Below are 23,181 nucleotides of genomic sequence, written 5' to 3' on the forward strand. Positions count from 1 at the left end.
CCTTTCCCGGAGGGAGAAAATGGAAAAATTCGGTTACGAAAGCGCAGCAACGTTCAAGGTCTTACCCACCTGACCCTTTTCCTCCCTTTTCAGCTGAATGGATCGAAGAAAACGGATAACAGAAGGAGAAAGCCTCGGCACAGCCCTACCACAACTCGCGACGGCTTCGGATCGATGGACCACGCAGTTGGATACCGCGCGTCAATCTTATCGTAGGAATTTTTATCCTTGCCGCATTCGAACGCGTGTGAATCGATCCGTGCATCGAGTTATGCAATTATTGATGAGTTTGACGACAGTGCAAACGTATTTGTCGTTTAAATTTCTTTTTTTAAATATCGCTCTTTTATTTTTTTTATTTTTTGAAGGTACAGATGCATGCCTCGTTAAGATATAAATGAATAGAATTAAGATGTTTGTAATTTTTTATTGGAATTACTTGAGCGACGTAAAGTAAATTTTTTAATTAGAAATGTATAATTTTGTTAAACGTTAAATTTTATTTAATCGAAATCGTCTAATATCGTACATTCTTTCTTAATTTTCGAGAAATTTATGAAAGATATAAACGATACATTTTATTACGTTTCTTATGGAACCATAACTATTTTATCGTTATTTTTATCGTTGTCGCAAATTGACAGAATTATATTGTTTGTTACCCAAAACTGTAATAAAAAAAAATATATATATAAATAAATAAAGTGCAATAATTCTTTATTTCTGTCTCTTTTTAATTCGAGCTAATATTCAAAAAAAAGAAAAAGAAGATGAATATAGAATCAGATTTTGAATTAAATTTCTCGTTCGACATAAAATGAAAACAACAATCGGAATAATTTATCAGTTCGTTGCAAATAAAACACTTGAAAACGCATCTAACGAGCGCATAAAACTTATCAGAGAAACATAATTTACGACTCGTAAAACCATCTTTTATGCATCAAGAAACACATCACGCGAAAATATTCCAACAATCGAATCCAAACATAAAATCTAAAATCAAAAAATAATTACTTGCTGAAAAATATATAATTAATTTTAAATGTCAACTTTACTCGAAATGACTCGAATAATTATATATAATTTGAACCAATTTAAAAATATCCATCCCTGTTCTTCGAAGCAGCATCTCACACTCTCTTTCTCTCTTTCTCTCTTCAACGTTCGATGACACAACTCTCTCAAAAGCCAAAATAAAGAGGCGCTTTCCGCGGGGAGAGAACACGTGCGTGCGCGCGCGGATAAAAAGAGTCTCTCGTGGGAAATCTACAAATCTCTGGCGAGATCGAGGGAGAAACCCGATGGAACATCATCGAGAAACGGAACGGCCGCGTTCCTCCACGCGGAGGATCCAGCGGATCGGATTCTCTCCCTACGGGAGAGAGGAAGAGGTTTCAAAGGATGGCCGGGGCGGATGGATCGGTCAGTCCTTGACACATTTCGTACGATGGCGCCAAATTGGTCGCCGTCGACTGGGCGGCCAGCTCTTTGCCCGATCGTTTCGAGAGAAACGAGGATGCCAAGAAACGGATACGAAGTTAACTGCGGGGCAATCGTTTTTATCGCGATAAATGGAAAATGTATAGCAACGTGTATATATAGACTAGAGTTATGTCATCGAACGAGATAAATGTTAAACTTGTATATAGTATTTATATATATAATACTTGTATATAGTATTTCGTCGAGATTGAAAAATAAAAAAAGTATAAAAAGTATCTAATATTCCTACGTAAATATTAAATTAAAAAATATTTGTCAATGAATAATTTCCTTAAGCGAAATAGTATATATATATATATATAGTATATAATAGTATATAATATATATATATATATATAGAGCTATTCCATTTAGTATTTAGTATTGTATATAGTATTTATATATATATATATATATATATATATATATATATATAGTACTTGTATATAGTATTTCGTCGAGATTGAAAAATAAGAGCAACAATAATTTTTTCATTTTTCGTGTAAAAAGTATCTAATATTCCTATGTAAATATTAAATTAAAAAATATTCGTCAATGAATAATTTCCTTAAGCGAAATAGTATATAGAGCTATTCCATTTAGTATTTAGTATTGTATATAGTATTTATATATATATAGTACTTGTATATAGTATTTCATCGAGATTGAAAAATAAGAGCAACAATAATTTTTTATTTTTCGTGTAAAAAGTATCTAATATTCCTGCGTAAATATTAAATTAAAAAATGTTAAACTTGTATATAGTATTTATATATATAGTATTTAGTATTGTATATAGTATTTATTTATTTATATATATATATAGTACTTGTATATAGTATTTCGTCAAGATTGAAAAATAAGAGCAACAATAATTTTTTATTTTTCGTGTATCTATATATGTATCTAATATTCCTACTATTCCTAATATTCCTAAATATTAAATTAAAAAATATTCATCAATGAATAATTTCCTTAAGCGAAATAGTATATAGAGCTATTCCATTTAGTATTTAGTATTGTATATAGTATTTATTTATATATATATAGTACTTGTATATAGTATTTCGTCGAGATTGAAAAATAAGAGCAACAATAATTTTTTATTTTTCGTATAAAAGGTATCTAATATTCCTACGTAAATATTAAATTAAAAAACGTTAAACTTGTATATAGTATTTATATATATAGTATTTAGTATTGTATATAGTATTTATACATATAGTATTTAGTATTGTATATAGTATTTATATATATAGTATTTAGTATTGTATATAGTATTTATATATATATAGTACTTGTATATAGTATTTTGTCGAGATTGAAAAATAAGAGCAACAATAATTTTTTATTTTTCGTGTAAAAAGTATTTAATATTCCTACGTAATTATTAAATTAAAAAATATTCGTCAATGAATAATTTCCTTAAGTGAAATAGAGCTATTCCATTTAGTATTTAGTATTGTATATAGTATTTATATATATATATATATATATATAGTACTTGTATATAGTATTTCGTCGAGATTGAAAAATAAGAGCAACAATAATTTTTTCATTTTTCGTGTAAAAAGTATCTAATATTCCTATGTAAATATTAAATTAAAAAATATTCGTCAATGAATAATTTCCTTAAGCGAAATAGTATATAGAGCTATTCCATTTAGTATTTAGTATTGTATATAGTATTTATATATATATAGTACTTGTATATAGTATTTCGTTGAGATTGAAAAATAAGAGCAACAATAATTTTTTTATTTTTCGTGTAAAAAGTATCTAATATTTCTAGATAAATATTAAATTAAAAAATATTTGTCAATGAATAATTTCCTTAAGCGAAATAGTATATAGAGCTATTCCATTTAGTATTTAGTATTATATATAGTATTTATATATATACATAGTACTTGTATATAGTATTTCGTCGAGATTGAAAAATAAGAGCAACAATAATTTTTTTATTTTTCGTGTAAAAAGTATCTAATATTTCTAGATAAATATTAAATTAAAAAATATTTGTTAATGAATAATTTCCTTAAGCGAAATAGTATATAGAGCTATTCCATTTAGTATTTAGTATTGTATATAGTATTTCGTCGAGATTGAAAAATAAAAGCAACAATAATTTTTTATTTTTCGTGTAAAAAGTATCTAATATTCCTGCGTAAATATTAAATTAAAAAATATTCGTCAATGAATAATTTCCTTAAGCGAAATAGTATATAGAGCTATTCCATTTAGTATTTAGTATTGTATATAGTATTTATTTATATATATATAGTACTTGTATATAGTATTTCGTCGAAATTGAAAAATAAGAACAACAATAATTTTTTATTTTTCGTGTAAAAAGTATCTATTATTCCTACGTAAATATTAAATTAAAAAATGTTAAACTTGTATATAGTATTTATATATATAGTATTTAATATTGTATATAATATTTATATATATATATATATATATATATATAGTACTTGTATATAGTATTTCGTCGAGATTGGAAAATAAGAGCAACAATAATTTTTTATTTTTCGTGTAAAAAGTATTTAATATTCCTACGTAATTATTAAATTAAAAAATATTCGTCAATGAATAATTTCCTTAAGTGAAATAGAGCTATTCCATTTAGTATTTAGTATTGTATATAGTATTTCGTCGAGATTAAAAAATAAGAGCAACAATAATTTTTTATTTTTCGTATAAAAGGTATCTAATATTCCTACGTAAATATTAAATTAAAAAATATTCGTCAATGAATAATTTCCTTAAGCGAAATAGTATATAGAGCTATTCCATTTATCAGAGTAAAAGAGTAGATCAGAAATTGATAAGAATGTATAAATAACAGAATCAATCTAAACTATTTTTCAAAGTAATTTTATTCTTCATATAATCTTATTAATCTGTATAGAATAGCAATGATTCAAATAGATTAATAGAACACTATTATTAATTTGATTTCCCTATATATATCATTGAATATAGCAATATAAAAATTCTTCGTTCATTTTTTACCAATCTCTTCCTGTTTCAATCGACATATTCGGCACGTTCACCGTATTTAACGAATACGAGAAGAAAATTTTATCTTAAACAAGAGAAAGAAGAAGGAAAAGGAAAGGGAAAATCAATGTCAGGCAACGTGCGTTGCAAGGTGAAATCGAAGGATCGTTCTCCCTCTTTCTCCCTCACAGGGAAGAAAGAAGAAAGGCAAGTCGCTAGCGCCGCCTTCGTCGCAAGGGATGGAAGAACCAACCCTCCCTGTGTAGCCCTCCTGTGTCGGAGAGACCAAGAGAAAACCATAACCCGCACAACGGTCCACTTTCGAGACCTCGATGAATCGGAATATAACTATCGAGTTCTCTCCCTCCTGTGGCCCGACCACTTCCGTGGTGACATGATTTCTCGCGTTCCCGCCTCGTGTTTTGACTCTTCACTCTCGGTTTCACGGGCAAAGCTTAAAGACGAGCTGTCGACCTTCAATTATTTATTACGACGATCGAGAAAATTTGGAGAAAATTTGGAACTGATGGTAATTATATGTGTTGTATTTCGAACAACGAGATAACGTTAATTCGATGATATAATTTGATGGATTTGAAAAGAATCAGATATAAAAAATGATGAAAAGTTATCGGATGTTTTAAGATTCGTGAAATGCTTTCAATTATTTTAATAATCAGAGATGGAATAATAGAAAATTGTTGAAAAGATTTGTATTTGATAATATTATATTCGGAATAAAAATTTTGTTCTATAACTAAAATTAGTTTCTAATTAAATTTTTTTTTTCGATAAAATTCACTTCAATAAGAAGCAAGAAAAAATATTATCTTTGAAGAGATAAAAATAAAGAAAATCAATAATTAAAATCATTTCCAAGTTATGTGAATTAAATAAGCGATAATTTATTAAACGTGTGTCAATACAATGCTAATCATTCTTATACAACGTAATAATAGCGATAAATAACTTTTTTCGAAAACAAGATTGCGTTTCACCAAAATGTTTCATTGACAACTTTCGCTTAGATTAGATTACTCGCAAGTTAATTTTTTTAATATTTACCTTTGCAATATTATTAATTTAAAATTCTATCTCCACGTTACGTTCAGATAGTTTTATTATTTTCAATTTCTTATCATAAACACGAAAATAGAAGCACACTTTCGTATGAAGAAAAATAGTTATATATATTTTCTTATCAAAAAAAAAATAATGAAATTAAAATTTAATCATCAATTTGGTTAAAGATTATTATTTTATTGAAATAATATAAATCGTTCGTTTAAAATTCTCCTAAAAAATGGATTACATGCTCGAAAAACTTATTATTGAATATCTCGAAAACAAATAATCTTTTCAGTTCTTTATGAAATATCAATAAAACATTTTTTTCATGTGCGTATTTCATAAAATGAGAGCATAGAATATTCCAGTAATTACGAGTATACAACTTATATCGATAACCAAAATCACGCAATAAAATAAACGATAATTTATTGAACATCCCCTCCTGCTATGTCCGTGCATCACGATAAAAGCTTCAGAAAAATTCATTGGTCTGTTCTGTTTTTCTACTGCAATCGCGTATTGCTCGGCCAAAAGAGATGGACAAAGAAAGAAGAAGGAAAAAGAATATGGGTTGCGGTGCGAGGCACGAACTCGTCAAAGGCCTAGCCTCTCTCCCGCGGAGCACACAACGGCGGCGCATATATACGTGCACGCGCTTGTGGCCCTTGCCGCGTAGTTGTGCACACAAACGAGCGGATAGCACGCAAACCTTGTGCGTTCACGAACTTTTGGCGGCACGTGCACTCACACAAAGCCGATTCAGCGGCTGCACACACGCGCACTGGCCCCTGTCCGTGCACGCACGCATCGGTTTATTGATTGGTGCGTGCCGTGGTAGGCTCGGCTCTACAAATTTCGGCGCCCCGCTATACGCACGCCTCATATATCCAAGTGCAATCTGATCCAAACTCTGTTGTAATAATAATTTATTAATTTATCAAATTGGAAAATGAATATAGACAAGAAATTTTACAATTTTATAAAAAAAATATGAGTCACGTAAAAATTATAGGTACTGATCGATTTCATTCGTCATTTGAATTTGAAAAAGTTAAATTTTTATTTATTATGATACTTTTGACGTTAAACTTGTTATGCGAGAAAATTCAAAAGATCAGAGATAATAAATTAAATTTTTTAAAGAAAAAAATAGATTCAATAAAATAATTTTTTATATACGATTAAATTTACATAATTTTCTGCGAAACGATTTCAAGATAAACAAACTAATCAAACGTATTCGAATTGAACAACATGCTTAATCAAAGCTCCACAAAAATATGCAGTTAAAAATCGAATCGATCCGCAAACGAACTACCGACAGACAACACAAGGAGTCGTTCAAGTCGCACCAAAATTAATCATCAACCGTTGTAAAGGTGAAAAAAAAAGAACGGTAACTAAATGACACTGTAAACATGGCAAACGATAAAAGTAAAAATAGAAAGAAAACTAAGATGAAAAAAAAAAGGGTAGGGTAAACTGAGCGACGAGCACAAATCATAATAACGATGATATTCCGTTGGGGATCGAAGACGAAAATTGTGTCAGTTCGTCGCTATCAAATTCAAACCACGTGTAGTAGACATGTATTATGTAGTAATTAATAAATTCACTTGAATTTCTCGCAAAATGAAAGCCGATAACGCGGCATTCTGTTACAGATAATTCCTCGAGCTGCTCGTATATCTCTTCCTCCCCACTCTTTGCTAGCGATCGCATGAAATACGTCGAATTCGACCGACATTGCGGAATCGCGGGCGCTGCAGTAAATTTGCACCCACGCCTGGCTGTCGCCCAATTCCATCCAATGACTACCCTCACCACGCAACCCAAAAATATACGCAAGCGTAGAGCATGCGAGTAGCTGGCGCTATCTAATGGCTACAACTTGAAACCCGCGCAATCGCACACGCACCAAATTCGCGCATGTTGCGCGAATCCGTGACATTTATACCATTTTTGGCGCATGATGCGATTACAAGAGTAAACACGAACCGAATTTATTATTTGTTTCTAAATAATACTTTATAATTTATAAAGTAATTTTTATTAATCGATTATTTTATTTTTGATATATATGATTAATCAACTTTATAACCGAGTTCTTATTTACAATCTAATATTTTTATAGTATAAATGTCGATGTTATAATATTTTCAATACGATACCTAACTTTTGCAAAGATTTTTAATTATTAAAAAAATTTCAATATTCATTTATATATAATAATAAATTCAAATCATAGATCAAGAACATAAAAGAAATAGATACGAGAAAGGACGCTAAGGAAGGTAATAGAGAAAGAACAGAAATAAGGATAGAGGATTATTTCAACGAAGATAGGGTTACTCATTGTGCGTAGAAGGGTAGCGCCAGGTTAGCGTGGCAACCCGTTGTTTTATTTCTATTTGTCAGAACGAGAAGCATAGTAATAAAGCTTGCAGAAGGGTCGAGACATATCATGCTCGTTTTGTCATAATCGTCTTAGTTGGCGAATAACGAAAATTAAAGCTGTTCCTCGTAGAATTGTAGTTTTGTCGAAATAAATATTTGCTCGGAAAACATTTATTGAAATTTGGATTTCAATTTCGATAGTGACTAATTTAAAATTATGAAAAAAGTAATGAATGATAAAGATTAACGTATATAAATGTATATAAATTATCTATTATATAAAAAAATATAAAAATCGAGATGCATATTTATCGATATTTATATACATGAAGCTCTCAAAAAGCTTATCAACTAATTCTACATTATATCATTAATCTTCAATCTTAAAAACCAATTTTGTTGTTCAATACAAAGATTGTAATAATATTGTGAAATAAGATCTACATAATCGATATCTTAAAGACTTTGAGATATGACATGAATTATACTTTCGATATTTCTATCAATTTTAAAAAGCTATTATTTAATCTCTTTAATCAATATACTACCATATTACAATACTATATCTTTTAACATGGACTTATCTTTATTTTCATTTATTTCACGCCAAGAAATTTTAACTGAAACTATGAAATATCACAAATTCAAAACCTAACCTCAAATATGCAACATTGCATATCAATACCACTTCCATCCAATTCGCTAAAAAGAAGGCGTGAGTTGCGTGTCATATTTGTCGAATTTACCAGCGTGGTTCGTGTTACAAGCCCTCTAACGGTGTTATCATGAAATATTTCGTGACCTGAATTTCGGCATTGCACGAAACCGCTCACTCTATCAGCACTAGTTTAATGGTTAATCCGTGAAAGCGCGTTACGTGAGTGTGCGCGAAACACACAATACACGCAACGTGATCGCGTACGTGAATAAAAGAAAGAAAGAAAAATAAATCAACGGATTTGTCGTTCGGTTGTTTTTAATCGCAGGTAAGAAATGACCAACTAAAAGAATGCACGTTATCAATCGAGTGATTACGTATATATCTTATTTCTTATTACCGATCTCGTGATAGCTAATACGTACAATCATTGCAATCTGTGTGACAGCACGTCTTATTTGCAACTTGATTGTTGATTCATTTACAAATAGTTTGAGTTTCTTTAAAGCATCATTTTTGATATATCTATAATATATAACTTTTTTTCTAACTATTAAGATATTCTTAATAAGGGATTCTTAAGATATTGCTATTGAATTTTTAGGTTATAGAATAATTATGAAAGTTAACTTTGAATATTCTTTTCAATAAAGTTCGATAAAAAAATTAGTTAGAAATTGATTGTTTGAAAATCTTTATAAAATTTAAGAAAGAAAAATTATAAATTGAAATGCAAAGGATTCGAATTGTATATAACTAAATGTGTACTAACTAAAATTTACCTGAACATGAATGAAATAATTCAATTCGTCTAATGTTTAATCTTTTTCTCAAGTGATTCGATTATTTCTCTATAAGTAATCATAAAAATACACTTTAATTCAGATTGCTATGATTTTCTTCTATATTCTATCGATCAATACAATTGGTGGGGATGCCTGTCACGTTAGATTTCAGACGTATTTCTGACAAAGTCAACATGCTCGTTCGAAGATGATATCTCAATCAAATTTAACAAGAATTATTTGAAAAAAAATACAAGAATAACAATTGTATTATAACAATTATAACCTGATTCTAAATTAATTTCAATAAATTTTAAAAATATTCGTTTTACGAGATAAAAATAATTTTAATACGAATATTAATATTAAAAATTCAAGGAGATCGGAAAGTTTTCGCAAATCTGTGAAAGATTAGAAGACGGTTTCAAAAAGTTATGAAAGTAGGAGAGGATGAAACAAATCTTTTCTCGTCCAACGATAATTTGCAGCACGAGAGTCAACCAAACTTTTCTAACAGTTTCTAAAACACATCAGGAGCTCTTTGGCCATGACACACATAGAGAACCAGCCTTTCGCATCCTCTCTTGAAAAAACATCCAACGGTCTATACCCATAATTCATTCAAAGCCTCTTGCGTTCTATCCTCCGCAAGAATTCAGCCTTTTTCTCGTATCTTTACTAAAAAGAAACAGAATTCGCTATTTCATAGAAAAACGATTAGCAAGTATTTTTTTTTTTTTGCTCTTCACTCGATTTATATTATTTCTCAAATTTACGCATAGATAATTCGGTAGAATTTCATTTTACTCTTCGTTGAACAAGTAGGCGAGAAATTTTGTTCGACAATTCGATATTGTGTAATTACATTCTTGCATTAAAAATACGTAGAAAAGTTTAAATTTTCTATCGTGAAATATTTTTAGTTTTATCATTAAATTGAAGACTCCTTTTTTCAATTTCATAAATTATTTTTCATGTCGGTAATTTTATTCGAATATCGAATAATAAGAAAAATTATCGACAAAATAAAAGAGAAAAATAAGAAATATCGAATTTATAAATTGGAAAAGAATATTTCCTAGCAATAGAATCTCATTAATTCATCAATCAAAATGTCATGCGCCAAGCAATAATTTCGCAATTTTATTGCATTGTGCAATGTTTCCCAGTTAGTTGAACATATCAAACCTGATTTCGAGACACGGTTGCGAGAACCGAGGAAGAAGTTAATCATTTCTAAGAATCCGTGGCCTAAATCGGGTTGCGTTAGATTTTTGAATCCAATTCGATCCGAGCCGAAGCCACGATATGTGCCCATATACACCGTGTCGACGAAATGAGAAAAAATAACAAATGAATGCTAACGAAACGTAAAATATGATTTAGAAACTCAACCCCCTCCCCTCCTCCTCTCCGTCGAGTCGAAATCCTGGTGGACGCGAATATAAGAAACAAGATAGATGAAGTTACGTGAAGTTTTTAATACATCAAAACCGATAAGATATCTTGAATTCGAAATCTGAAAATATGCGATGAGGATGAAATGATCTTAATTTATATGGGATTTTTATAAATTTTTCTTTCCTAAAATGAATTTATTATTTATCATTATCGTTTTTATTGACAGTTAATTCATTTATTATATCTGACATTTTGTTATCATTATTCTATATACATATATATCATCAATAAATAATAAATAGTATTAAAAGTATTTTAAGAGGAGTTTAAAACACTATTTATTATTATTTTGTAGCTCTTAAATAGAACCAGGTGCAAACACATTGTGTTCACTAAATTCATCCTGTTATGCATCCCTTAAAACACGAATAACTACGTCTTTGTCGAAGTTATTCGAATCGTTAAACACAAGTTGAATAAAAGTATGAAAGATTGATAAATAAAATTCTCTAATTTTAAAGAAGGGGCTTGTCGAGTTGCCTACACGTCCACGACTAAAATTCTATTCTATTTCTATTCCGGAATCTATCAAATATTTCAATCTTTTTATTTTTAAATATTAAAAGTTTTATTATTCCTTTGGCTAATAATAGGTAAGTTAAAAAAGCTGGAGACCAGCAAAAATAGATTTATCATACCTTTCTTTTTATAATCTTTACGTACAGGATATTAATACGACACTTTTCTATCAAAACAAACACAAAAATTAATATAGAAAAATACCGCTTCACTCGTTATGTTCGACAATTTAAAAGCCTCATATTTCTGTTGCATCAACTTGTCTTAGAATCTCCAAAATACGTTCCAAGAATACGTTAACATTTCAACTACTGGTAAAAAGACAGTCTTCTGACCAGCATCACACGAATATTAAAGTGACAAACGGACGATTCCGCATATAGAATTAATAGGAGACAACGAATTAATGTTTGAAGAAGAGGCGAATGTGGTTTGCGCTCCGTGCACGTCCGAATGAAATTTTTACGAGGCACGTGCGCCAAATTGCACTCGGCTCCGAGTGAAACAGAAAAGGAGGACAGAAAGGCACGGCAGTAGATACGGTCGTGGTGCATCGATTTGAACAGACGCGGGAACAGTTTCTGCCTCGTTTATCTATAATTCAACGTGGAGAGTCGTTTGGGACACGCGTGTCTTTCGACGAAAGGAAAACACTATGATGACGAAAAAAAAAAGATCTTGTATCGTCCTTTACGTTAATTAATCTTTAATGTTAATTCGTTCGAATCGTCATAATGTTTTTCCTTATCGATTTCTAATTTTTTATAATAACTCATTTGACGATTGATTAAGATAAAAATTCGTGTACGCAATTCCATATAAGCGGCACACATATCCTGTACATAACTGGTTCTTCTAATGCTCGGTGAAAGATCGAAATGACACGGTATTAGATAGTTCATGGCCTGGAAAGACCGAGCCCGTAAAATGAAGGACGCGTAGAACGAGAGAGAGGAAAAAAAAAACGGTCAAGAGAAAGTCGCCGCGTTCTTAGAAGAAAGAATTATTGTGGAACGATGTAATAATAACAGTCACGCACATTTTTAATAACCCTGCAATTATCGCGCCAAACATCTTGAAACAAAAAAACAAAAATTACCATCTACGAGAAAATTTTATCGTATATTAAAATACCACGAATCGTTTATTTTAAAAATTATTCAAATTAAAACAATTCTCCATAATATTCGAAATATAAAATATCACGAATCGTTTATCTTAAAAATTATTTTCTATTAAACGATTGAACGGGAAGGAAAGAATTTTTAATAAAATAATTTTAGAGGTTAGAAAAGAAAAATGAACCGTTCCGCGATAAAAATCTAAAGATCTCGAATTGTATGCCGGGAAGAAATCGAGCGTATCGAGAACTTCAAACAAAAAACTAACTCCTAACGACAAAGTTAAACCCAAAAGAGATAACTGTACATTTAATAGAATGTCTCAACAATCCGGTTGCTTCCAATTCTACCACGGTGCCGCGACAATTCTACCGAACGTCGATTAGAAGCCGAGTTTCGTTCCGTTCCTTCCGTTACGAAACGTTACGAAAAACACCTTTCTCTTCTTTGCTCTCCCCCCTCCTTCCCCCTCCACGCTCGCTCGCTCGCTCGCTCGCTCTTTCTCTCTCTCGCGCACGGCCTCCCTCCCTTTCTCCTCGTGTCGTCTTTTCCCGTGCACGCGATTGCTCGAGCACGATTAATGTCAATAACCGTTGCATATTAGCCGACGGTTCGCTTCTTTCTTTGCCGTAAAACGCTTCATTCCTCGGCCGTATCTAAAAATGGTTGGATCCGCGACATTCGACGATCGGAACCTGTGGTGACGTCGTTCGTGTGCCGCCACCCTATATCTACACACGATCCTATATCTATACACCGTTTTTCGTTTATCGTGGCGTCGCACGCCTGGTGATTTGCTCGCCGGAGCAAAAGATGTTCCCAACCGGTGCACCGTGCTCCGCCTGCAATCCTCTTTGTAACGCTTTGTTCACACTGTGAAGGCAACCATTCCAAGGCAACCATTCCAAGCGGTGTGTGGCTCCATCTCCCTTGGATTGAACCAAGTGCTCTTCGTTAAAATCTAACGTTGCTTTTTGCGTGCTAGAGCGCGACGTCTCTCTAATATATATATGTATATATATATATATATATATATATATATATATATATATATATATATATATATATATATATATGTATATATGTTAAGAGGTAAGAAAAATATTATTGGTAGAGATGTTGAGAAAGAATACGAAATGAGCGAAATTTGGAGGACGAGGTGGCGTGGTGGTGTAGTTGTGATGAGAGCACGCCTCGATACGACATCGGAACACGCCATAAGCTCGGCTGACGTCGCGGTGACATTTAAGAGCGAGTCGACTGTCGAGTTTCTGAAAATAATTTTTCAACCTTCTAGCAAGTATCTACGAGGGGGCATTCGATCGAGCGAGGATTACCTTTGGAACTGAAAGCTTTTTCGTTATTTTAGAAACGTTATTGTGTAAGGAGAGATTTTTTAAAGACGTCTTTGTAAATTTTTTTTAAACAAACGATGAAACGATAAAGAAGGATGAAAGATTGAGATTATAATCTTTATTCGATCGTTCCTTTTTATTCTGTTCATTTATCAGAAAAATAAAAATCGAAGGAATTAAAATTTCTATGGAATTTAAATTCTCTTCTTACACGAATAAAAAGAAAGTATTAGGAGATGTATTTCAAAAAAGACTACGATGAAGAATAAATAATCAAATTTTCTTTACGTCTTAATAAAGAAATTTCAAGATTGCACTCTGTTCACTTTATTACTCATCATTCAAATTATCTTGTGAAAGATGGAGGCATTGGAAGGGATCGTCGAGAGGCACGACGAGTTGCAACATCAAGAAAGCTTCACGTGCATTTTGTAACATTAGATCCAGAAGGTTTTGCCTTCTGGCCCATATATTATCGAAAGTATTTCGTCAATCTCGTTAAAATTATCGTTAAAATTCATCTAGAATAATTTGTAACAAATTAAAATGTGACGAGAGATGATATCTTTTTATCCCTATTGAATAATTAAGCGTTAGTCGGTAAATTAAGTAGTTGGATGGAATTTCTCACTTTGTAAACTAGAGGGAAATATTTTTATACGCGCGAGAGATTCGCGTAATCGTTTATATGCGTGTATTCATCACGTTGGCGGTGAATCGAAACACGTGGTACGTTTAAAGTCTGGTAAACTTCTGTAATCGATGACGTTTAAAACAGCGGCTTAAACTGTTGCGTTACCCATTTGTTAACGAGTTATCGGTGTTTTATACATATATGTTAATTTTAAATTGATGACGTAGTTAATTTTTTAATATTTTTTTATTAAATACGTCGATTTGAAATTTTTAATATTTTATTATTTTATCCGAATAAATAAAAATATATTTCATTAGAATATAAAATGAAATATGTTTAAAATTCATCTTCTTTTTAATTTACAGTATTAGAAGATGTGTAAAATTATGTAAAAAAGAAAAGAATTACAAAAATATTGTATCAATATAAATACAAATTATTATTGTTATTTCATCATTGTTTTTTATTCAATTTTTTAATTTTAATTTAATATCAAATTTACGAATGGATAGATTAAATATTTAAATATTTTGAAGATAGGGATAAAATCGGACTCACCGTGGGGTGTGGAGACAGTGCCAGCCTTCTTCATTTTCGTATTCCACATAGCGGGATTAGTGGGTGCAGGGCTGAGATCAGGAGTCGGTGGATGAGCAAGCGGCAAACGCACCATGGGGGGTCCAATTTGTCCTCCGGGCTGCATGTGATCCGAATTCGAACCGTAATGCCCACTATCGAACCCCCTTCCCCCGGTATATACTTCGCCTGACAATCTTTCTGCCAGTTTTTCCGCCCTTTCCCGGTCGGTCATTGCCACTGGTTCTTGCTTTATTCGTAGATCTGCGCAAATGTATGCAATTATGAATGTAAAGTAATATAAAACACGTAATTGATGTCTTTGAGTTCAAGATATTTCATTTTTTGATTCCACGTTAAATTGTTTTTATTGGTAAGTTTGAACAATTTTTCCAAAATTTTCCAAAATCCATTGGTATTTTTGATTTCAAGATATTTCACTTTTTGATTCCACATTAAATTGTTACTATCAACTTTGAACAATTTTTTCAAAATTTTAAAATTTTCCAAAGTCCAAAAAAAAACTGACAAAATTTAAGAAATAGAATTTGAAAATAAAGATATAATTTCAAACAAATGCAAAACAATATAAAACACATAATTGATATCTTTGAGTTCAAGATATTTCACTTTTTGATTCCAGGTTAAATTGTTGTTATTGTTAACTTTGAACAATTTTTCCAAAATTTTCTAAAATCCAAAAAAAAACTGACAAAATTTAAGAAATAGAATTTGCAAATAAAGATATAATTTCAAACGAATGTAAAATAATACAAAATATATAATTGATTTCAAGATATTTCATTTTTTGATTTCACGTTAAATTGTTGTTACTATGTTGTTACTATGTTGTTACTAATTTTGAACAATTTTTCTAAAATTCCAAATTCAAAAAAAATTGACAAAATTTGAAAATAAAAATATAATTTCAAACAAATGTAAAATAATATAAAATATATAATTAGTATTTTTAAATTCAAGATATTTCATTTTTTAATTCCACTTAAATTGTTGTTATTAACTTTGAATTTTTTCAAAATTTCAAATTCAAAAAAAAAACTAACAAAATTTAAGAAATAGAATTTGAAAATAAAGATATAAAAATAACAAGGGAAAACATTTCAAACGAATGTAAAATATATAATTATACAAAATATGTATATTATATAAATTATAAATATTAATACAAAATACATAATTGATTTCAAGATATTTTACTTTTTGATATTCCATATTAAATTGTTGTTACTATTAACTTTGAACAAAACTTCAAATTCAAAGAAAAAAAGAATTTAAGAAATAGAATTTGAAAATAAAAATATAATTTCAAACGAATGTAAAATAAATAATTGATTTCAAGATATTTTGATACTCCATATTAAATTGTTGTTACTATTAATTTTGAACAAAACTTCAAATTGAAAGAAAAAAAGAAACTGACAAAATTTAAGAAATAAAATTTAAAAAATAAAGATACAATTCCAGTAAAAGAAGCTAGCATACTTTATTTGATTTGTTTTGTAGAGAAAAAATGGAATCTATAAGAGAGGGAAGATGTATATAATTATTTTAAGAATGATTTACCTTCGGCTACGCTTTCCTTGAGATCGCAATTGCTGCGTTCCTCGGACCTCGCTCGTTCCAATTCCTGTTCCAATTCCGTGGGTGTGTGTGGCGCGGTGTGGGGATGCGCGGGTGTTTCTGTAGGGTGGATGAACGGCTGGTAAAAGTGGTTCTCCAGAAGAAGCGGATGCGGCGCTGATGCGGGCCGGAAGGCAGTGCCGTCGCGCAACACACTCGCCCTTCCCAGGGTATCCACGTCGCTGGGCGATCTAAAAATATCCCCAAAAAACGCTCGATATCGTATCAAACTCTACTTAAGAAACTTTAGGAAATAACGAGGGAAAAATAATTTAGTCGTTCCTCTTCCAAAGTCTCAATTCGAAAATATCAAATTCGTTTATAAAGAAATATAAGATATAAAATTCTACATATATATTTTAACAAAAACACACGAAATTACGGAATAAGAGAACATAGATCATAAATCGAAGGAATCTAAACGTGACATCATTTTAACATCATCACCATATAAATTACTTAGCGTGTATATAATATATTATAAACTTGAAAAAATACTAAATCGCAGAGAGGCTACTACATTCTAAAACATTACGATATTTCTTAATTTCTTTCGCAACATCTACTACTTTGCTACAACATCCTATCTATTACGCTTGATCAAAGGGTGAAGCTAAAATTAATCGTAGATAATGATGGAATGTCAATGACTCCCCACTTCTTTAACGTGGAATTAGATGTTTTGCGATCATCTATGGACTATCTATATTCCGCCATGCTTGTAAAAAAGGGCTTACCTCATCAGCCTTTTCGGCAAGGTTTCGTAATAGTGAGAGGTAGCTGAGTAGAGGTTGGGCACGGGGTAAGCGGGGGCAGGAGACGGCGCTGGCGTACGGGCCCTCTTTATGGTGTTTCTCACCATGGTCGCTTCACCCGCTTCACCCATGTCGCTCACCTCGCCGACTCCTCCGCCAACGTCATCGACAACTCCGCCACCCACGCTACCGCTCACGGTACCACTGACGTTTCCGCTCACGTTCCCGCTTCCGTTGTCACCGCTGCCGCTGCTCGCACCACCGCTTCCGCCACCACCATCCCCGGTGTCCGTGGACGAGTTATTGTTCTCAGCGGCGTGCCTCTGCGCTACTGCCAGCTTTTCGTGCTCGATGGACAGACCCTTTACCTGCCAATCGAAAAGGATCCATTCGAGTGATTTGGAGCAGATTTTGGAGAATGTTTTGGGAAAACGTTCCAATGTAAATATGGAATAATGTTGGACACGTTTATATTAATTATTATGTAAATTATTGGCATTGTAGAATTCATCTAAGAAAAGTTTATGTTTTATTATATTCTCTGAATAACCTTATGTATTTATTCAAATAATTTTTATTTTCCTTTTTAGTTTCCTTCAATTTTTATTAGATACATATATATAAAGTAAATTAAAGAAGGAAATAGATACATAGATATTAGAATATATTAGATACATATATATAAAGTAAATTAAAGAGGGAAATTGTAGAAGGAATTAAGAATTGATTTAAAAATTTTGTATTTGATAAAATATTTTGAAGTGAAAAAAATGGATTCAAGAAATATTAACAAGAAACATGTGGTGTTGATAAAACAAATGAAATGTAAATGAAGTACATTAGTTTCCTTCAATTTTTATTAGATATATATATAAAGTAAATTAAATTGTAGAAGGATTGATTTAAAATTTGATAAAAATATTTTAACGTGAAAAAAATGGATTCAAGAAATATATGATGTTGAAAACAAATGAAATGTAAGAAATATTACATTAATTATGGAAATATAATAATTTTCTTCAATTTTTATTAGATATATATATATATATATAAAGTAAATTAAATTGTAGAATTAAGGATTGATTTAAAAATTTTGTATTTGATAAAAATATTTTGAGGTAAAAAGAATGGATTCAAGAAATATATGGTGTTGATAAAACAAATGAAATAAGAAATAGAAAAGAATTAAGGATTGATTTAAAAATTTTGATAAAAATATTTTGAAGTGAAAAAAATGGATTCAAGAAATATGTGATGTTGAAAACAAATGAAATGTAAGAAATATTACATTAATTATGGAAATATATTAGTTTCCTTCAATTTTTATTAGATATATATATATATATAAATTAAATTAAATTGTAAAAGGATTGAATTAAGCATTGATTTCAAAATTTTAATAAAAATATTTTGAGGTGAAAAAAATGGATTCAAGAAATATTACATTAATTATGGAAATATATTAGTTTCCTTCAATTTTTATTAGATATATATATATAAAGTAAATTAAATTGTAGAATTGATTGAAGGATTGATTTTATATTTGATAAAAATATTTTAAGGTGAAAAAAATGGATTCAAGAAATATTACATTAATTATGGAAATACATTAATTTCCTACAATTTTTATTAGATATATATATATAAAGTAAATTAAATTGTAGAATTAAGGATTGATTTAAAAATTTTGTATTTGATAAAAATATTTTGAGGTAAAAAGAATGGATTCAAGAAATATATGGTGTTGATAAAACAAATGAAATGTAAGAAATATTACATTAATTATGGAAATACATTACTTTCCTTCAATTTTTATTAGATATATATAAACTAAATTAAATTGTAAAACGATTGAATTAAGCATTTATTTCAAAATTTTAATAAAAATATTTTTAATGTAATATTTTAAGAAATATTGCATCAATTATAGAAATTTTAAGAAAATAAGTCAAAATAATACAGTTGTTGCTCTTTCTAAATGCAATAAAACATTTTATCAAAACAAGAAATCATAAGAATGATGTTGCCTACTAAAAAGAAAGAAATCTGTTTAAAAATAAAACAACAAAGTTGAAACAAAGAATGTTACAATACCACGTTCTTTCAAAGGGATCATTGACACAGCTTCTCGTCGAGAATCGTTCCAAGAACAGGAACTTCGGTTCATTAATTGCGGCCAAAAATAAAAAATAAAAAAAAAAAAAAAGGAAAGAATGCAAAGTACGCGCCCGCGTTCGAGACACGTGACTGCTATTCAGGGCAATTATTTCAAAAGAGATGAAATAAGTCGCATACTTGAAGGCATTCGGCTGCTTTGAGGAAAGAGCTGAGGGATTCCTGGGACACGTGTACCTCTCCACGGTACATGAATTCGAGAAGGGACGCCATATTGTGGGCACTCGTTCCGTCGAGAATAACGATCAGTCCCGCGGGAGAAGGAGGCATTCCTTCGAACAGCTCTTGAAAGTGTTTGCTGCATGCTGCGAGAATTAACCTGTGCGCCTTGAACGTTACTCCTGAAACACACGCAATAATAAAGATTTGTTAATACGCGAGAAAACACGGTGTCCTTCGAGCATGTAAGCTGCTTCCAAGACTACGATTTCATTGCTTCTTTCATCCTTCCATTCCTATCGTTTGAACGAATTCCTTTCTAAACTGATAAAACGTATCCCAAAAATTTATAATTTATAATTTTATTAGATCTCGACAATTTTTAAAACTACGCCTTAAAAATAATTGGAATAATTTTCGAAATATAATAATTGTCATTTTCGTGGAAAGAAGTCAGGTTGAAAATTAGACGTATATCAACAACTCGAATATAGCTGAATCACAGATAATAAGAACCACGTGAACGACAAAATATTTTTTCCAACCCTGGGTTTGGATTAACCGCGTTTTCCAAGAATTGCTCGAATTTGTTTTTCGATCCCTCTCTTTTTTTCTCACGGCTTTCATGTCATATCCGAGGCGAGGACCGCGGGAATTTTGGCGTGCAAAGGAAGTGGTGACTGTCGAACCCTTTTTTACCACTCGCTCTCCATTTCCCTCGACGAGCGGGCATAAAGGAGCCGAGGAGCAACGCCAGCTTGACGCCGATGCCCTTTCTTGCAGCCCGCTGGTTATGTAGGTCATCCTCGGACACGATCTTTCGTAATTTACGATTCACGTGCGCAAGTGTAACGTGCGCGTAATACGATATCGGTGCGCGTCTAACGAATATGGCGCCGCCGCGTATTCCACGACAAATCCGTGCACGACGCGTGTATCCTTTCTATCCAATCGGAATCGTCGTTAGATTCTGTCTCGAATTTTCAGCTAAGGGATGATTCTTTCTTCTTTTTTCTTTTTTCGAAATCGTCGTTAGATTCTGTCTCGAATTTTCAGGTAAGGGATGATTCTTTTTTCTTTTTTCTTTTTCGAAATAGTCGTTAGATTCTTTCTCGAATTTTGATGATTCTTTTTTTTTTTTTTAGGAGAAGATTTTTTTGAAATAAACAAATACACGTATCTCGATAAATAGGATATTTTTTTTTTCCAAGAGAAAATAGAAATGTCTATCTCGAATTTTGATGATTCTTTTTTTTTTAGGAGAAGATTACAGAAGATACACGTATCTCGATAAATAGCTTCAATAGGATATTTTTTTTTTTTCAAGAGAAAATAGAAATGTCTATCTCGAATTTTGATGATTCTTTTTTTTTTTAAGAGAAGATTTTTTTAAAATAAATAAATACACGTATCTCGATAAATAGGATATTTTTTTTTCCAAGAGAAAATAGAAATATCTATCTCGAATTTTGATGATTCTTTTTTTTTTTAGGAGAAGATTTTTTTGAAATAAACAAATACACGTATCTCGATAAATAGCTTCAATAGAATATTTTTTTTTCCAAGAGAAAATAGAAATGTCTATCTAGAATTTTGATGATTCTTTTTTTTTTTAGGAGAAGATTTTTTTAAAATAATCAAATATACGTATCTCGATAAATAGGATATTTTTTTTTTCCAAGAGAAAATAGAAATGTCTATCTAGAATTTTGATGATTCTTTTTTTTTTTAGGAGAAGATTTTTTTAAAATAATTAAATATACGTATCTCGATAAATAGGATATTTTTTTTTTTTCCAAGAGAAAATAGAAATGTCTATCTCGAATTTTGATGATTCTTTTTTTTTTTAGGAGAAGATTTTTTTGAAATAAACAAATACACGTATCTCGATAAATAGCTTCAATAGGATATTTTTTTTTCCAAGAGAAAATAGAAATGTCTATCTAGAATTTTGATGATTCTTTTTTTCTTTAGGAGATTTTTTTAAAATAAACAAATACACGTATCTCGATAAATAAAATATTTTTTTTTTTTCTAAGAGAAAATAGAAATGTCTATCTCGAATTTTGATGATTCTTTTTTTTTTTAGGAGAAGATTTTTTTAAAATAATTAAATATACGTATCTCGATAAATAGGATATTTTTTTTTTCCAAGAGAAAATAGAAATGTCTATCTCGAATTTTGATGATTCTTTTTTTTTTTAGGAGAAGATTTTTTTAAAATAAACGAATACACGTATCTCGATAAATAGCTTCAACCAGGATATATATATTTTTTTTTTTCTAAGAGAAAATAGAAATGTTAAGAGAATGATTCTAAATTTTTTTAAATATATTTTTGAATTATGGACAAAAGAATTAATCGAAAATAAATATGAAATAGTAATATAATATTGTTCTTGTTTCTGATAGGGACACACTTGACGAGCTTCACGCGAACATTGTTATTGGACAGTTATGAACGGAAGATGAGAGGAGGCACGATAACACGATATCCCAGGAATAAGGAAATCAAGAAGGGAAAAAAAAGGAGACACGCGAGAACAGGCGACCAGGTGGCCGAAACCACCTGCCTTTCGGAATGGCTCGCCTAACTAAAGCGTATCGAGTTTTTCGGTACTCCTTGACATTCGAAGATTCGTAAAAAAAAAAAAAAAACAGGGAATTCTGAACCCTTTCGTGGGCCATTCCCTCGCCTCCACGTGTGTGCAAATTATTCGGAAATTTCGCCCCAACTAAATTCGATTATATCGATTTGCATTGATTTGAAAATCTCGATTATAAAATGCATCATTTCATTGAATAAATAATAATAAATATTGATAAATTTGTAAATTCAATTTCAATATTTAGAGAAATAATTTTACATTGAAAGCCATATTCAGATCCAAAATTAAATGCATTTAATTATCTCAAGTAAAAAGTCATTTAAAAATATTAATCTTAAAACAGTGTAAATTACCATTTTTAAAATAATTGAAGTAATATTCGATATTTTATTCAATTTTTTATATTTAAATTTCCTCGACAAAACGACAACGGTTTCGTTTTCATCTTAGGATAAAAGCAATTTGATCTTTCGAAGGAATCGTTTTCGAAAAGAAAAAATAATATAAAAATTTTTCTACTCGATAAATACGTATCGTCGTTAAAAAAATCGAATATAGAAAAAAAGAAGAGAATAATTGTTTACTATTTTTTAAAATAATTCGATATTTTATTCATTTTTTTATATTTAAATTTCCTCGGCAAAATAATAATGATTTCGTTTTCGTCCTACGATAAAAGCAATTTGATCTTTCGAAAAAATCGTAAAAAAAAAATAATATAAAAATAAAATAAAAAATAAAATAAAAAATATAAAATAAAAAATTTTT

At 30.4% G+C, this 23,181-nt stretch overlaps 1 protein-coding gene and 1 long non-coding RNA gene across 5 annotated transcripts in view; one reads left to right on the top strand and one right to left on the bottom strand.

The window, feature by feature from the left end:
• The window catches only part of LOC551086 (zinc finger protein chinmo), a 61,187-nt gene that overhangs the window by 10,952 nt on the left and 27,054 nt on the right, over positions 1-23,181 (bottom strand). For all 4 annotated transcript variants that reach the window (XM_623485.6, XM_006557498.3, XM_006557500.3 and 1 more), the window contains 4 exons: positions 19,766-19,986; positions 17,453-17,838; positions 16,659-16,906; positions 15,057-15,338 (listed from right to left, as the gene is read on the bottom strand). In XM_623485.6, coding sequence (XP_623488.3) covers positions 15,057-15,338; positions 16,659-16,906; positions 17,453-17,838; positions 19,766-19,986 — 1,137 coding nt within the window. The remainder of the gene's footprint in view (positions 1-15,056; positions 15,339-16,658; positions 16,907-17,452; positions 17,839-19,765; positions 19,987-23,181) is intronic.
• On the top strand, positions 8,385-22,462 carry LOC102653602. The gene is made up of 2 exons (XR_407493.3): positions 8,385-8,948; positions 22,217-22,462. It is a non-coding gene; the product is annotated as an uncharacterized LOC102653602 (long non-coding RNA).

Source organism: Apis mellifera, linkage group LG6, assembly GCF_003254395.2.
Source record: "Apis mellifera strain DH4 linkage group LG6, Amel_HAv3.1, whole genome shotgun sequence".
Taxonomy (NCBI): Eukaryota; Metazoa; Arthropoda; class Insecta; order Hymenoptera; family Apidae; genus Apis; species Apis mellifera.